At 43.6% G+C, this 14,252-nt stretch overlaps 1 protein-coding gene across 1 annotated transcript in view; it reads left to right on the top strand.

Moving 5' to 3' along the window:
- PDILT (protein disulfide isomerase like, testis expressed) overlaps window positions 1–14,252 on the top strand; it is a 27,690-nt gene extending 13,438 nt beyond the window's left edge. The window contains exons 5-11 of the mRNA XM_035131275.3: window positions 1,690–1,800; window positions 3,156–3,281; window positions 4,029–4,226; window positions 9,507–9,627; window positions 10,166–10,347; window positions 13,629–13,706; window positions 14,054–14,252. Coding sequence (XP_034987166.2) covers window positions 1,690–1,800; window positions 3,156–3,281; window positions 4,029–4,226; window positions 9,507–9,627; window positions 10,166–10,347; window positions 13,629–13,706; window positions 14,054–14,125 — 888 coding nt within the window. The 3' untranslated portion in view covers window positions 14,126–14,252. The remainder of the gene's footprint in view (window positions 1–1,689; window positions 1,801–3,155; window positions 3,282–4,028; window positions 4,227–9,506; window positions 9,628–10,165; window positions 10,348–13,628; window positions 13,707–14,053) is intronic.

Here is a 14,252-nt window from a genome sequence, read left to right as displayed (position 1 = left end):
AACCTGAAGTGTCTGTAACCCGAGGTACCACTGTACTAATGTTAAACTCATTCTCCAGTGAGATCCCTATCTAGTGGAAACAGTGCAAAAATACATTATATATAAAAAATCTGTAAGGGAACAGAGACAGGCCAGCAGCTTTTTGCTCTCCTCTCCTACAATGTGGTGTAGTGGTTAAGAGCAGTGGACTCATAATCTGGTGAACCGGGTTCGATTCCCCGCTCCTCCACATGCAGCTGCTGGGTGACCTTGGACTAGTCACACTTCCCTGAAGTCTCTCAGCCCCACTCACCTCACAGAGTGTTTGTTGTGGGGGAGGAAGGAAAAGGAGATTGTTAACCACTTTGAGACTCCTTAGGGTAGTGATAAAGCGGGCTATCAAATCCAAACTCTTCTTCTTCTTATTATTCCATCCAGCTGCTTGTTACAGGAACTCCATTATGGTCTTAGTGTCTGACTTGTTGTTTTCCTTCAAACTCCCATTTTCCTTTCCTTTTGTGCTATGTCTTTTATATTTGAAGCCTGAGGTGATATTTTGTGATCTACAACCAAATAGCTGGATAAAATGAGAGCAGTGCAACTTTTTCACATTAGTGGGAATGGCCACTGCGATCTGTCATGTGATAAAACACAGCCATAATGCTTTGACCGATGGAAAAATGTCATGGCTCTTTAAAAAAATGAGTTACAGGTAGGTAGCCGTGTTGGTCTGGGTCGAAGTAAAATGAAAAAATTCCTTCAGTAGCACCTTAAAGACCAACTAAGTTTTTATTTTGGTATGAGCTTTCGTGTGCATGCACACTTCTTCAGATACAGTGAAATAGGAGTCCCCAGGCACTTATGTAGAGAAGGGGTGGGGAGGGGGTGGGGAGGGGGAGGGGAGGGCGGATCACTCAGAAGGGTGGTGGAAGTGGGTGATTGACTGACTGATAGCTGTAGATGACCGAAAACGACTGCAAATGGTTTTGCATGAAAAAGCAAGGGTTGAGATGGCTGAAGATTGCTTATCATGTATAATGAGATAAGAATCCGATATCTCTGTTCAAACCAGGTCCCTCCATGGTTTTGAGCTTGGTGATAAGTTGTAATTCAGCAACTTCTCTTTCCAGTCTATTTCTGAAATTCTTTTGTAGTAAGACAGCTATTTTGAGATCTTGTATAGAATGTCCTGGGAGATTGAAGTGTTCTCCTACTGGTTTTTCTGTCTTCTGAATGTACTGGGAGATTGAAGTGTTCTCCTACTGGTTTTTCTGCCTTCTGAATGACTGTGTTTGATGGAAGCTATAGTCCAGAGCACCCTAGGGCTTCGGACATGGGACATTCCAAGCCCCAGCTGAAGAGGCCGAGGATTAAAACGGGGACCTTCTGCACACAAAGCAGATGGTTAGAGAGGCTGCTTTATCATAGAATTGTAGAGTTGGAAGGGATCCCGAGGGTCATCTAGCCCAACCCCCTGCGATGCAGGAATCCTGCCCCCAGCCATCCCTGGGTGGGCTTCAAACCACGGACCTTATGGTTAGCAGCCAGACACACTGACTCATTGCACCACAGGAGGGCAGCCATTTTTCAAACATCATTTCTCGAAAGGCACCAGGCAGCAACTGAATCCAACGATTCGCCCCCCCATGTGAATGTTAACAGGGGATGTGGCTCACTTTATTGTTAAATCGACTATTTCTTGTGCTCCAGGGAAAGCCCATTCATAATAAAGCATCCGAAGAAGGCAAACTGAACAAAGTGGACCTTACTGGATTGATAAAAACATTCACCATGGATTTAGTCATAGAGTATAATCTTGAGGTGAGTTTGGTGCTGCCTGAGTGGTTGGAGTCTCAGATTAGGACTGGGGAGACCTGAGTTTGGGTCTGCACTCAAATCATTAGGCTCCCTGGATGATCCGGGGCCATTCTTTATGACTGAGGGTACACTGAGATGGGTGGGTCTGTGCCCCATTTGCCCTAATGCAGCGTTTCTCAACCACTGTTCCGCGGCACACTATTGTGCCGCGAGAAGCTGGCTGGTGTGCCGTGACGTGAGAAGGGCAATTTTGCAGCATCGTGGTCCCCTTTCGCTCTAGCTGCAGGAAGCCGGCCAGAGCCTCCCCCCTTTTTTTTTGCAAATAAATTTTGGGAGGGAGACCGAGGGAAAGCCGCCCGCTTCTTTCTCATGCCGCTTTACGGCTGCTGAAAACCCCCCTGAGAGAGAGCAGCGCCACCGTACAGCGTCCAGGCTCCCTCCTCTCCCAAGGTAAAGGGATCCGCCGCCGAGAGTGGGAGGGGGGAGAGGGGGCGGGGGGAAGGAGGAGCGCAGGCGAGAGCTGGTGGGCAGAAAAGTTGGCCAAGTCGCGGCAAGGCGAGGCAGGCGCACGGGGGGGGGCGCAGGTAGCGGCTCGCGAACTGCGAGGCGCCAACCCAGCAGCGGAGAGCTAGAGCGCGCGAGGAGGGAGCGCGCGCAGGCGCCGCCGCCGCTCTTCCAGCCCAGCTGCCATTCTCCCAACACTAAGCGCTCCCCTCTCCCCTCCTTCCTTTTATCCCACACCCCCATCTTTGCCTCGCTTTCTCCCGCCCTGCCCGTGGCCGCAATGAGCTTCACCCGCCGGAAAGCAATATTTGGCAAGTGTTTCTTACAGTCATAATTATAATATAGGGCGACAAAGAGTTAATTTTTTAAACTTTTTTAATGGTGGTGTGCCTCGTGATTTTTTTCACGGAACAAGTGTGCCGTGGCCCAAAAAAGGTTGAGAAACACTGCCCTAATGGACCATACTTCTCTGCTCAGCTCAATATTCTCTACAGCAGGGATGTGAGCTACTTCTATCTCCCACTCCTAGTAAATCCTCCAGACCCCAATTACTAGAATATCTCCAACAAGAAACTTTGAGGGGAAAAAATCCTTCCAGTAGCACCTTAGAGACCAACTAAGTTTGTATGAGCTTTCGTGTGCATGCACACTACTTCAGATACACTGAAACAGAAACTTTGAAATGGTCCCACAGATTTGACGCCTCTGAAAGGGGCAGTAATGAATTCAGGTTCATTCATTTCATCAGGTCTACCCTGAGTAGGGCTTAGCTGACTACAACCCTCAGTCTCTTTCTGGATTGTGACCTCCGTTGCCAGGCTTCTGAGAGAGAGCTCTGATGTTTTGTTTTCCAGACATCTGTGAAGATTTTTGACGTGCCCGTTGAAAATCACATCGTTCTCTTCATGGCCAAGAGCGCTGACATGTTTGGCTCAGCTTATGACAATTATACATCTGCTGCCTTGGAATTCAGAGGGAAGGTTGGTATAATGTTGTTTTCTGGAGTTCTCCTGGATTGCAAATATTGGATGTCAGAGTACTGAGGACATTGTAGATGTTTGCTTTCCTGGGATCATCTCGCAAGCCTAGATTCAAATTCAGCTCCAAAGGCAGTCTGTATGTGACTGACCGGGGACGAGCAGCCGTGCACTATGAAAAATAGCCCCAGTCATATAGTTGTTTATAGGTTTGACATCTGACGGGAGGGTGTTCCACAGGGCGGGTGCCACTACTGAGAAGGCCCTCTGCTTGGTTCCCTGTGGTAGATATTTTATTCATTTATTTAAACATTTATAACATGCACTTTCATACAAATATATCAAGGAAATATACAACAAAAAGCATCCATAAATATATCATTTTAAACATGCGTGTTGAAGTTTTTTCTACAATCAAACAGTATATTTTTTTCCTTAAATAAATAAATATTTGTTATTGTTATTTGAATTTCTATATTGCCTTTCACTTGAGGATCACAGAGCAGTTCACAATAAAATAAAATAAAATAAAAATCAGTCTTCTCTTCAGGCACCATCTTGGACAGCCATTTTGAGGCCCCAAATGCTGTTGGATTAATAGCCCCACTGTTCCCAGACAGCATGGCTAATGGTCAAGGATGATGGGAGTTACAGTATAATCTGAACAACGTCTGGGGGCCCAAGGTGGGAAACTGTTTTGGGATGTAAGGCGGTAGAAATACAGTATTTCTTGCTTCTTTCATTCTTCAGATCATGTTCATCTTTGTGGATACTGATGAAACCAGAAATGGCCGTGTGATTGAGTACTTCCGGGTAACAGAGGTAGAAGTCCCTTCCGTTCAAATCCTGAACTTGACAAGTAATGTCAAGTACAAGATGCCTGCAGATGAAGTGACCCCGGAGAATCTACGACACTTCTGCCGGAACTACTTAGAAGGAAAAGCAAAGGTGAGCTTTTGGGATTGTCACAGATGGGTGTTGGCTACTCCCGAGTAAGCACTCCACACATCCTCTGGATTTTCAGAGTTTTATTGTGCATGCTATATACAGAAGCAATCAGTGTCACGCTTTTCATTTGGTATACCACGGCAAACAATTTGTCGGTTTCATTGACCTGGCTCCTATTGAGCCTCACAATTGCATCAATTGCTTTTTTTGCAGTGGTTTATTAATGTGCATGCATATTGTATATAGTGAGGATGTTTATCTGGGGAAGGACATATCTGTGACTCAGTTACTCTCAGCTTCTCATTTCCCTGATCCTAAGTTTAATTTGTTTGACTGGAAAGCTGCAATGCAAAATTTGGATAAGTGCAAATCATGAAGGGTAGCTGTGTTTCGGTTTGCGTGTTGATTTGAAGTGGGTAGAATCACATGAGTCTGAATTGGGTAGATTTGCATCAAAATATGAATCAAACAACCCCCCCCCCCAGTGGGGAGAGATAAACCACAAATGAACTGAAATAAGTGAAATGTGGGATGTAAACAGGTGCAGTCAACTCACAACAGTTCCTAGAGTGTCCACATGGAGGAACACCTGACCAGGTCAGTTTCCTGTTCCTCCACACATGCAAATGAGATGGGAAAGGTGGCAGATAAATTCACCGGCCAGTAGCCTTTTCCCCTCTCTTGGACCACACACTTCGAGCAAGCAACTTCTTAGTGAGGAGACTCTCTCTAGGCTTCCAGCCAAGAGAGAGAGGAAATGGAGTCTCACTTCATATAAGTGAACTTCACATGTATATACTACTTTTATCTAAGCTAGTCTACCTCTTGAGTTGTGCTGTATCTCAAGAAGCTTGTAAGTAAACTCTTTTTATACTTTTAAAAGAGCACTGTGTCATGTCTTTTCTTTTAAGAGGGATAAAGGGGAAAATCCAGGATATATACTTTATTCTAGAGGTTTAAGCAAACCTGTGCTCCCGTTTTCTGCTGTGCATTGAAAGGGAATGCTACTCTGCTAAGTTTGGAGCTTGTTAACACAAGCTGGGAGAGGATATATTTAATAATATTTCCTCATCCACATTCCTGAACATTCCCACATGAAAGCTGTAGCGCAAATACACATACAGATCCTGAGTGGTAATAGTTCCGCTTTCTAGTCAGGGTCAGGACACAACTGGAGGACTGTGTCCTGTTCTGCATGCAACACTTGAAAAAGAACATTGACAAACTTTAGCCACATTCCCACTGTACATTTAAAGCTCCATGATGTTAATGCTTGATATTTTATTATGTTTTTATATGTGCTGGAAGCTGCCCAGCAAAAATATATTAGATAATATAAGATAAGATAATAATAATAATTTTAACAGTCATAGCTTTCCCCAAAGAATACTGCGAAGTGCAATGAGTTAAAGGTGCCACAAGTTGTTAGGGGACTCCAATTCTCCTCATAGCATAGCTGTCAAGTTCTCCCTTTTTAAAAGGGAAATTCCCTTATGCTGAATAGGCTTCCTCGCAAGAAAAGGGAAAACTTGACAGCTATGTCCTCATAGAAGGTCAGTTCCCAGAATTCCCTGGGGAAGAGGGCTTGAACCACTCTGTGAATTGTAGTGTTGATGGCAGCTGACGATTGGTGGGTTCTTTGGCTGGCAGCCAAAGGGAGCTTGTAAAATGCAGGCTTTTCTCTCTCACACCCACCTGGGGAGAAAATGCTTTGCCAACCCTATGATCAGCGCTCCCCACAGCACTGAGCGTAGGGCTAGCAATGCCCTTTGTGCTCATACCTACCAAGTTCCTGTGGGAGAAATAAGGGACCGGACCGGAAGTAGCAGACCAGAAGTAGCGCTGCTGCCATTTTGGAACTGGGCGGAGCATGCTCAGAAGTTACTATTGATGCTGCTTTGCCCAGTTCCAAAATGGCCGCCACGCCAGAAGTCGCACTGCAGCCATTTTGGAACTGGGCAGAGCAGCATCATAAGTCGCTTCTGAGCATGTTCCGCCCAGTTCCAAAATGGCCACCGTGCCAGAATAAACTTGGAAAAAACAAAAAAAATCGTTTTTTTCAGCTGAGAACAGCTAGAAAAACGGGGGTTTCCCGGGGAATACGGGAGACTTGGCAGCAATCACCCACCAGCAATAATAGTGCCGTGTCAGATTTGGCCCACGAGGCTGATCCTGATAAGGATTTGGTTTGTGGAGCCAAAACAGTTCCCCACCATTGCACTAAACCCTGCTGTCTTTTAGCTATAGTCTTGTAATTTTTCTTTGCTGTTTCCTTCAGAGTTGCCTTACTTCTTTTTTAAAAAAAAAATGTTGTGGTTGGTTGGTTACAACAAGCCTTTCCCGGGCATGTACTTTTAATATGTACATATGTCTTTAATATCTGCTGAGTTTATCTCTATCTTGATCATTTTATTATGTCTACTGTTTTTAAAGTCTGTCTTGCTTTTGCTCTTTTTAATCAATATTGCATGCAGCATTATGTGAATTGCCTATATATTTTGATGAAGTGGTATATAAATCTTGCTAAGGAACTATATAAATCCTCAGCCAGAGTTTGAAATGAGTGGAATCCCAGGTGGAGCTACCCCTTGAGACATGGTTCAATAATATCTGGGATATCGCTAGTTCAGAACAACTAACTGGGCTCAGAAGAATTGCAGATGGGGTTATAAAAGAAAACACCTTTGATGAAACCTGGTTTCTCTCTCTTTTCATATGTAAGGGGAAAAGACTGCCAATGTTTTAAAACCACGTAAAATGATGGGCCCAGTCTTATTCAACATCTTTATCAATGACTTGGATGATGGGCTTGAGGGCATCCTGAGCAAGTTTGCAGATGACACCAAATTGGGAGGGGTGGCTAATACCCCAGAGGACAGGATCACACTTCAAAATGACCTTAACAGATTAGACAACTGGGCCAAAGCAAACAAGATGAATTTTAACAAGGAGAAATGTAAGGTACTACACTTGGGCAAAAAAAATGAAAGGCACAAATACAGGATGGGTGACACCTGGCTTGAGAGCAGTACATGTGAAAAGGACCTAGGAGTCTTGGTAGACCACAGACTTGACATGAGTCAGCAGTGTGATGCAGCAGCTAAAAAAGCCAATGCAATTCTGGGCTGCATCAATAGGAGTATAGCATCTAGATCTAGGGAAGTAATAGTACCACTGTATTCCGCTCTGGTCAGACCTCACCTGGAGTACTGTGTCCAGTTCTGGGCACCACAGTTCAAGAAGGATACTGACAAGCTGGAACGTGTCCAGAAGAGGGCAACCAAAATGGTCAAAGGCCTGGAAACGATGCCTTATGAGGAACGGCTTAGGGAACTGGGTATGTTTAGCCTGGAGAAGAGAAGGTTAAGGGGTGACATGATAGCCATGTTCAAATATATGAAAGGATGTCATATGGAGGAGGGTGAAAGATTGTTTTCTGCTGCTCCAGAGAAGCGGACACGGAGCAATGGATTCAAACTTCAAGAAAGAAGATTCCACCTAAACATTAGGAAGAACTTCCTGACAGTAAGAGCTGTTTGGCAGTGGAATTTGCTACCAAGGAGTGTGGTGGAGTCTCCTTCTTTGGAGGTCTTTAAGCAGAGGCTTGACAGCCATATGTCAAGAATGCTTTGATGGTGTTTCCTGCTTGGCAGGGGGTTGGACTGGATGGCCCTTGTGGTCTCTTCCAACTCTATGATTCTATGATTCTATGCCATGGTCTTGGTGCTATGTTCTTTGCCGTGACTGCATTGTATAGTGCATTTTTGTTTAAGATGAGTGGAATGCCTCAGAAGATGCTGAGGGAACAGAGTACAGTGGAACCTCGGTTTACAACTACCTCTGTTTATGAGCGCCTCCGTGTTTACATTTGGGTTCCGCGGAGTCGGATGCGCAGCTCGCGCATGCACAGAAACTATCTCGCAGAAGCTCTCTATCGGCGCTTCGCACACGTGCAAAAGCGTGCCTTTGGGGAGCGAATGCCTCTGTTTACGAATGCCTCGGTGGAACGGATTGTGTTGGTAAACCGAGGTTCCACTGTACCTTGGTTTAAGTACGCCTCGGTTTGAGTATTTTCAGTTTAAGTACTCCGCGGACCCGTCTGGAATGGATTAATCCACTTTAAATTACTTTCAATGGGGAAGTTCGCTTCAGGTTAAGTATGCTTCAGGTTAAGTACAGACTTCCGGAACCAATTGCACTCATACCTCGGGTTAAGTACAATTCAAGTTGAGTACTCCGTGGACCCGTCTGGAACGGATTAATCCACTTTCCATTACTTTCAATGGGAAAGCTCGCTTCAGGTTAAGTACGCTTATGGTTAAGTACTCTACGGACCATCTGGAATGGATTAATTCACCTTCCATTACTTTCAATGGGAAAGTTCGCTTCAGGTTAAGTACAGACTTCCGGAACCAATTGTGTTTGTAAACCCGAGGTACCACTGTAGAAGGAAATCCACTCCCTTTTCTGTACATGATTGGGGAAAGTGCCTTACAACAGGGAAGGGACATAGCTCAGTAGCCGAGCATTAGTCTTGTTTGCAGAGGTTCAACCCCCAGGTTCAATCCCTACCATCTCCAGGTAGAACCTGGAGAGAACTCTGCCTGAATCCCTGGTGAGTTGCTTGCTAGTCAGGGTAGACGATGCTGAACTAGATGGAGCCAAGGTCGACTCAGAATTTCACCAAGGGCCATGGAGTGACAGAGCATCTAATTCGTATACAAATGGTCTCAGGACGAGTCCTTGGCATCTCCCAGTAAGTCTGGGAATGTCTTCAAGAAAGAAGATTCCACCTAAACATTAGGAAGAACTTCCTGACAGTAAGAGCTGTTCGGCAGTGGAATTTGCTGCCAAGGTGTGTGGTGGAGTCTCCTTCTTTGGAGGTCTTTAAGCAGAGGCTTGACAGGCATATGTCAAGAATGCTTTGATGGTGTTTCCTGCTTGGCAGGGGGTTGGACTGGATGGCCCTTGTGGTCTCTTCCAACTCTATGATTCTATGATTCTGCCTGAAATACTATAGATGGACCCATGGCTTGACTCAGTATAAAGTATCATCCTATGTCCCTGGGATTTTGAGAAATTGCTCTACTATAGTGAGTAGTTCTGCTCTCCTGCTATGGGACAAAGCAGACAGCTGGTAATTAAAGTGAAAGGGAACATGTGTCCAGCCAGATAAGCCTCACCAAGGACTTTTAGCAAAGAGAACCACTTAACCACCCAGCACAGCTTCAAAGATGAGCCCCTGTTGACATCCACCCTTATCTCTTTCCCCCTTATTAGCCACATAAATCCAGCGAGGAAATCCAAGAAGGCTGGGATAAGAAGCCGGTGAAAGTGCTGGTTGGGAGCAACTTTGACCGGGTTGCCTTTAATAAGAAGAACCACGTGTTTGTCCTGTTCTGTGAGTATCACTTGTGCTTCTGAAGAGGAGACACTGGAGGATGAGCTCTCACAGGGAAAGAATTACAGTACTTGATTTTATTGAAAACAGCAGCAGAGTGGCACACTGAGCTGATATGGAGTCGGCTTGTGTATGTTCAAGCAAATGCTGCTAGTTTAAATTGGCCTGCCGCGGAATCAGTTTTCACTCCCATGGCGTACATGTCATGCACACTTGGACCACTTTAACAGTCATGGAGGATCCTGGGAACTGTAGTTTGTTTAGGCTGCTGACCTCACAGAGCTACAATCCCAGCACCATTAGCAAACTACTGTTGCCATGATTCCCCTTTGAAAGGTTGTTTTTTTCGGGGGGGGGGGGGATAAAAAAAACTTACTAGTGCATCCCAATATCTTTCTTTTGTTTCTCCGTAGTCTGACTTTGGCTACAGTTCTGTCGGCACTCACTAGCTGACTACACCATTAGAAGGTGTTATAAGTTCCAGCGCCACCACTATTTATTTATTTTAAAATGGCACATTCTTGGTTTTCAATCCCAGATGCACCCTGGTCTCGAGATTGCCAAAAACTGCTACCTGTATGGGATGAATTTGGCAAGTTGTACGAAAGCCGGAAAAACGTTGTCATTGCCAAAATAGACTTCACGGCAAATGACATTCTGTTAATCAACCTGGAACGGTACCCGTTCTTCAGGTACTTTCCTGCAGGATCTGAAACGGAGGTGAGATGTTTTCCACCCTCATCGGGTGCTTATGGGTAATGGATGTCTCGTGATGAAATTGGGGTGGGGGTGCAATTCTAGCAGCAAGCAAGGGTGTCCTGTGGACTCAAAAGCAAAGGAAAACTACATTTCTTGCTGTTGTCATGCTTGAATCATGGAGAAACAGGCGCACAGGTCTGTAGAAAGTTAGGGGAGTAGCAATACTGTCCAATTACATTTGTGGGTATGTCAGAGCTAGGGTTGCCATACATCCGGAATTTCCTGGAAATATCTGGAATACTGCCGTCTGGGAAAATCCGGACCTATGGCAAGCCATGTCAAAGCTCAACAACTTCTCTGTCCGGATTTTCACTGTTTGAAGTATGGCAACCCTAGTTAGAGCACACCCACTGGTGTGAATGAAATTTAGCTGGCAGATTGGTCAAAAAGCTTCGGTTCCATAATGCAGCAGGTATTACAATGTGAAAAACATTAGAAAACAGGACAGAAGCACTAGCATTATGTTCGGGAAATGAATTCAGCATTCCCCCACATCGTAATGCACACTTAATATCTCAAGCAATGCTTGAAACGACAAGTGCCTTCATAGGAGATGCATGTATGTATTTGCAGCAATTGTTTGTGTCCCTGCTGACCATAAAATATTTCCTTAACAAAAATGGAAATTTAGATAGGATACTTACAGATTTTAAATGTATACACTTTCAACATGTTTTTTTTATTTAGTTTTTTATCTGAGGTGCATAATTTTGGTTTCGAGATTATTTAAGAAAAAACATCTGCCATTTATTTCTAGATACTTCCTGCACCAGCTAATTTAATTGCATTTGATAATCTTTTAGCCAGAGATGTCTTAGTTACAGAAGATTGTATGCTACACTATCTGACGTTTAGAAGACATCTGAAGGCAGTCCTGTTTAGGGGAGTTTTTAATGACTGATGTTTTAATGTATTTTTTCATCTTTTGTTGGAAGCCGCCCAGAGTGGCTGGGGAGGCCCAGGCAGATGGGCGAGGTATAAATAATAAATTATTTATTATTATTATTATTATTATTATTATTATTGAAACGTTTCTGAGTGCAACAGAAACTTCTGGCGCCTTCGTCTTTGATTACGTTTCAGACCCACCATTCTCTTGTGCTTTTCCCAAAAAAAACAACAACAACAAAACAGCAACAACCATGGAATTAGTCTTACAACAAAGGAGGTCACAAATAAATCAAAATTTTATTGCATTAGCCGGTTGGCCATAGCACATAACACATAAAACATTAATAATAATAATAATAATAATAATAATAATAATAATAATAATAATAGCAGTAACCTACCGCTATTATACAGAACATATATCAAACACTTACAAAACATTGGATATAAAAACATGCGATATAAAACAGAATTTGGTAAAAACTAGGATGCATCATGTGTGTTTTGTCCACTGGGGAATGTGTAGTGAAATCCGCATCTAGAGAAAGTTAGCCAGTCGAGAGAGCTCTGAGTTTCAGGGCCTGCAAGATATAAATGGCCACTCTGCGGGTAACCCTGGGATTAGCGTCCACCAATAGAAATTTCATGCGGTCGTCTTCCAAGGCGATAAGCGAAGGGATTAGTATGAGGAGCCTTGGCCTCATTGCGTCGTATAGAGGGCAGTGAAAGAAAAAAATGGATAAAATCCTCTATCTTCCCCTTGTTGCACGGGCATAGTCGGAGATCAGGGGGAGTGTTGGAAAATATACCCTGTAAAAATGCTGTGGGGATGGAATGGAAGCGGGCACAAATAATAAAAAATACATCAAACAAATGGCTGTGCTCCACCATTTGGATGGATAATCTAACTGAACTGAGAACATCACCTCTGGAGCCAAGTAATTCAATTCAATGGCACTCTTTCATAATTAAGACATTACTCAGGTTTTCATTCCTCCCTCTCCTCTCTCCCCCTATTCCCCACACATAAATTACATTCAAAGACATTTGTCCTCATTTAATCCCTTAGGAAGGTGCTCCGGTGCTGTGTGTGCATGCCCAGATTCTAATGAACCAAAGAGGGAGCCCTGAGCATTTAGGTGGCGTGAAAATGTGTCTGTTTACAGAAGCCTGGGGCATTTGATTCTTTTTGGAATATAAATGCCTTTCCTTTTCTTGTTTTGCATTGCTCCTGGCCTGATGTGTTTTCACCCTCTAGGAATACTAATTGAGAAGGCTGGCAGCTGGCATATGTTGCCATTAGTTCTCTCAATTGGCCATGCACTGTAATAAAATAATCAAATCACAGATTTGGAGGGCGGAGGGTGGGGGAAGGACTTGTATGCCATTGGGTCCAACTTCCTGCTTGGTGCAGCCAATCCAGAGTGAGAGCATCCCCATCAGATGGATGTCCCGTCTCTGTCTGAAGATGACTAGCGTAGAAGAGCCCCTCCCCTCCACAATCAGTAATTGGTTCCATTATTGAACTGCTCCTACCATCAAAAAAATTATCATAATGTTTAACCATAATTTTCCCTGTAACTTAAAACTCAACAACAACAACAACAACAACATCTATTTGGGAAAGTTGTTTGCCTCTTCTCTAGGCATTTGGACACCTCTTAAGATACTGTAAGCAGTTTTCTTCATGGTAGTTCTTCAGATCAAGGAGCAGGTTTTTGTCTAAGTTTGGATTCACTTGGACGCCATTTTGAATCAAGATGGCAGACTGAACGTTTCAAAACTGCACTGACTTTAACCCCCAACTGTGCACTGATATTTTTGGTTTCTCGAGCAATGCCAGGCACTTTCTGCTATTTTAATTTATGTACTGCTTTATGCCAAATTGGCTTCTCAACAGTTCACTACACACACACACACACACACACACACACACACACACACACACACACAAACAAGGTCCACAAATATTGAAATATAAACATTCAGCATTAAAATATGAAATTAAAAAAAAATCCCATTAATTAAAACAAAAGATTCAGGTTGAGAGTTCAAGGGAAATGCCTTCATATATGTCTTCAAAAGCCAGCAGAATGGCAATATGGATTGGGACCTTCATAAGCATTGGCACAATGGACTGTATCCAGCTAAGTCCCACTTTGAGCAAAATTCATAAACCAAAGTTAGTAATGCGCATTAACTTCAATTAGTCTACTCCAACTATACAACCCAATATCTGTCTTAAAGGGTGTCTGTAGGGCAAGCATGTACCAAGTTGCCCTATGAGTCCACAAAATAACAGACAATTCACCATTCCATTCACCCCCCCCCCTGTTTTTTATTCCTCAAAGGTTGTCCCATACAAAGGCGAGCACAATCTCGATGCTTTTGCCAAATTCTTAGAAGAACAAATTAAGGCAAGAAAGAAGGTAAGGTATACATTTATGTTTAAAGGTGGTTTTAGAATTGTCTTGCACACAATGAATTCATGTACCCATGCCTGAGGAATCCTGTCTTTGTGAATTCACAATGTGAAATTAACTGATCCACACCTTTTGGGCTAATGTGTAGCTCGGAATTTATAGCAAAGTCCTAAGCATGTCTACTCAGAAGTAAGACTTCTTGAATCCAGTGGGGCCCAATTCCTTCACAGAAGGCCATTGGCCCACCCCCAAGTTGTAAGACCAGCCTGGGCAGTTTGCTGCTTGTTCTAACGCTAACTTGATATGAAGAGTCTTTGTTGCATAACTTACTTTTTTCTTTGATTGTTTCTCAGGACTCATCCAAAGCCAAGAAAGAAGACTCTGAGAAGGAGAAGGAAAGAACTGTGCAAAAGGAAGAGCTGTAGGTTTACCTTAAAGCACAGATAACATTGATTTTTTTGAAGGATGGTAGCATTGTTTACAAGAATCTTGACATGATCATGGGAATTTGGGAAGGTATTCAAACAAATAAAGACAAGAGAAAGAAATGCA

The sequence above is a fragment of the Zootoca vivipara genome, chromosome 13, assembly GCF_965207765.1.
Source record: "Zootoca vivipara chromosome 13, rZooViv2.hap1.1, whole genome shotgun sequence".
NCBI classification, from domain to species: Eukaryota; Metazoa; Chordata; class Lepidosauria; order Squamata; family Lacertidae; genus Zootoca; species Zootoca vivipara.
This window is presented reverse-complemented; position numbering and strand designations above follow the sequence as displayed.